This window comes from Myotis brandtii, unplaced genomic scaffold, assembly GCF_000412655.1.
Source record: "Myotis brandtii unplaced genomic scaffold, ASM41265v1 scaffold143, whole genome shotgun sequence".
Taxonomy (NCBI): Eukaryota; Metazoa; Chordata; class Mammalia; order Chiroptera; family Vespertilionidae; genus Myotis; species Myotis brandtii.
This window is the reverse complement of record NW_005355115.1, coordinates 2,454,945-2,458,340: the sequence shown is the minus strand read 5'-3', so window position 1 is coordinate 2,458,340 and position 3,396 is coordinate 2,454,945. Positions and strand designations below refer to the sequence as shown.

Below are 3,396 nucleotides of genomic sequence, written 5' to 3'. Positions count from 1 at the left end.
AGATGTTGAAAGGTGATGCGAGGAATCTGACACCATGCCTGATGAATAGCACTGTCCAGTTCTGTGAGATTTGATGGTTGTGGAACCAGCTGCCTGATGGCTCTTTTAATTTCGTCCCACAAATGCTCAATTGGATTGAGATCTGGTGATTGTAGGGGCCACCTAAGCAAGGTAAAGTCTCCCTCATGTTCCTGAAACCACTCCTGCACAATACGAGCACAGTGGCATGGAGCATTGTCATGTTGGAAGAAGCCATCTCCATTGGGATACGCCATCAACATGATAGGATGAACTTGATCAGCAACGATACTTAGGTATCGTTGTGCTATTCAGACGTTTATAATGATCTGGCCCTCTAGCAACTTCAGCCCAAAATTATAGCTAATTTGCCTACAAATGTCAGGTGGTCATAATAATCTGGCCACTCAGTGTATATAAAAAGCTAATATGCAAAGTGTCCCCTCGGGAATTCGACAGGGCAACTGGGAGTTCTATCACTCTCTATGACGTGTGGTGACCACCACGTGGAAAGAAGGAAAGCTCCAGCCAGCAGCCGGCAGCTGGGGAAGGGAAGGCCCTGCAGGCAGCTGGAAGGCCCCGATTGCCGGCCAGGCCTAGGGACCCTACCCGTGCATGAATTTCATGCACCAGGCCTCTAGTACAGTAATAATTGTCTTAAAATACACTGATGAATGCTAAAATTTATGGACAAACATAAACCTGTAGATATGATACCCTAACTTCTATTAATAAGTTACTATTTTTTTTTCATTTTGTTGTTAATAAGTATCTTAGGGAAAATATTTTGTGATCATGCAAATATTCTTTTTATCCTGAATTGGCTCCAGGAAGAGAATAGGGACATTAATGGGAAAAAAGATGAAATTCAAATAAGGTTGATAATTGTATTAACAGTATTATACCCATATTACTTCCTGGTTTTGATAATTGTACTACAGTTATGTCAGATGTTAACAGATGGAGTTGGAGACTATTTAGAAATTTTCTGTACTATTTGTGCAATATTTTGATGTCTAATATTCAAAATAAAAAAGTTTTAAAAAGAGTTGTGGAAAAACTATGCTTGTATAGTGATAGAATACAGACAAAAGCTATTACCAGGGGTCAGAGGGTAAGTGAAAAAACTGATTTATGCAGGCGACCCATGGGAACTTTTATGGATGATGAAAATGTCTATATATCATGATTGAGTTGGTAGTCATATGACAATAAGTCATCAAAACTGGTGAAATTTTGCTATATGTAATCTGTAACTCAGTAAGACTGACAAAAAAATTCCCAATGCAATTCCCACATAAGCAGAATGCAGAGGAGTGATACCAAATGAGATTATATATGTTCTTACCAGATTAATTAACTGAGTGTGTACCACATCTTCTACCAAAACTGCTGTTTCATGAAGAGGCTTCCTAGAATCACCTAAAGAAAACCTGCAAAAAAATAAAAAATTAATCACACCAATATCAAGAATTGCAAAGCTAAGAATGGAAAAGGTGAAAGATATTTACTACAATAATTTGTTTAATAAAGTACAAATTGTTCTCTCAAATAACAGAGTACAGGTACAGTCTCCTATGGATAATGAGTTGGATCTCTTACACAGGTGAAAAGCAGTGTTATCTATGCTATTTCTTTATTTGTGTAGTAATTTTTAGGGGCATTTACTTTTTCAAAATGTAAAATAATAACAACCATTTAACACTGATAATCAGAAAATCATATTACCACATCCAAATTGCCAATATAGTTCTATAGTAGCCATACAGAAAATTATAATAGCATATAATATAATTAAAATAAAAGCTGCTAAGAAAAATTTATGTAAATGGTATAAATCATCATTTTAAAGTATATACAAGCGGATTATCAAGAATGGATTATAAAACTGTTCTTAAAAGTTCTATTCTCAACTTTCAAATGGTGGACCAGATGTACAGAGAGTCACTTCCTGGTAGAGAACATTTAAAAATGCACAATACTATATAAAAAACTTATATTTCAGCAGTAGGGAAAACAAAACAGAAGTCAGACATAATGATAAAATACAGTTCCACAGAATAAGAGACCCTGCAGCAAAAATTTATTCCTAGCATCCTACAGCCTGGACTTCAACTAGCATGGTACTCAAGGTATAGGAAAGAATACCAGGACCAAAAGCAAGGTAGGTCGGTTTGCAGAACCTAATATGGAGAAAAGTTGAGAAAACTAACACCCAGATGGTGATAACTTCGTGTGTGAACTAGGAAAATACCTATTCCACAGAAGGCACTTTGCCTATATCACCCGAGGCTATCAATAAAGAGAAAAAAATGTGGTACTCTCCTAATATAAAATGATGAAAAATAAATCCTTACATATATGTTCAATTGATTTTCCATAAGAATGGAAAGAACACCTAATTTGGAAAGGACAGTCTTTTCGATAATTGGTGTGGGGGAATGAACTCAAAATAGATCAAAGACCTAAATTAAAGAGCTAAAACTGTAAAACAGAATAGAGGGGAAATTTTTCATGACCTTCAATGTGGCAATGGTTTCTTAAGTATGGCACCAAAAGCACAGGCAACAAAAGAAAAAAATACATTGGACTGCATCAAAACAAAATCCTTTTATATATCATACTATTCAGAGAACCTTCTGTTTTGTTCACTGATATATTCAGTATTGAATTCTTTGGACTCCATGAACAAAGTTTCCCTCCCATTTTTTTTTTTAAATTTACTTCAAATCTCACTATAGAAAAAGTAAAAAATTATCAACTTGAAATAATTGACTAAAAGATAATACAACAAATTCAATTAATAACTCTAGTAAAAAGAACATTTTAAAAACACATTAATTGGATTGTTTTTAACATATGTTTTTAAAATGTTCTATTCACTAGAGATTTAAATTAAAGTTGTTGTTTTATCTTTTAGTCAATTGGATTGTTTTAGTCAAGTGACTTGTTACAACTTGAGCAATAAAAATAAATAATGAGGAGAAAACAAGATGGCGGCATAGGTAAACACCTGAAATTGCTGCCTCGCACAACCACTTCAAAAATACAACTAAAAGACAAAACGGACATCATCCAGAACCACAGGAAGGCTGGCTGAGTGGAAATTCTACAACTAGAAGGAAAGAGAAAAGCACACTGAGACTCAGAGGAGGTGCGGAAACAAAGCGCAGAGGTATGGAGGTGCGCGTGGAAAGGGCTGGCAACTGAGGACGTGGTTGTCTTTTTCAATCGGGAGGGAGACACACGCTCCCGCTCTGAACTCCAGTTCCGGGCGAGTCTCTGGGGACCCAGACTCATAGGGGGAGAAACTGGACTGTCTGGCAGCGGGTGGAACTCGAGGGCGGCTTTCTCTCAGAGGTGCTTGCAGCGATTACC

General features: G+C 36.4%; 1 protein-coding gene across 3 annotated transcripts in view; it reads right to left on the bottom strand.

The window, feature by feature from the left end:
- SUPT3H (SPT3 homolog, SAGA and STAGA complex component) overlaps positions 1–3,396 on the bottom strand; it is a 451,623-nt gene that overhangs the window by 248,446 nt on the left and 199,781 nt on the right. For all 3 annotated transcript variants that reach the window (XM_014535365.1, XM_014535364.1, XM_014535366.1), the window contains one exon: positions 1,367–1,451. In XM_014535365.1, the coding sequence (XP_014390851.1) occupies positions 1,367–1,451 (85 nt within the window). The remainder of the gene's footprint in view (positions 1–1,366; positions 1,452–3,396) is intronic.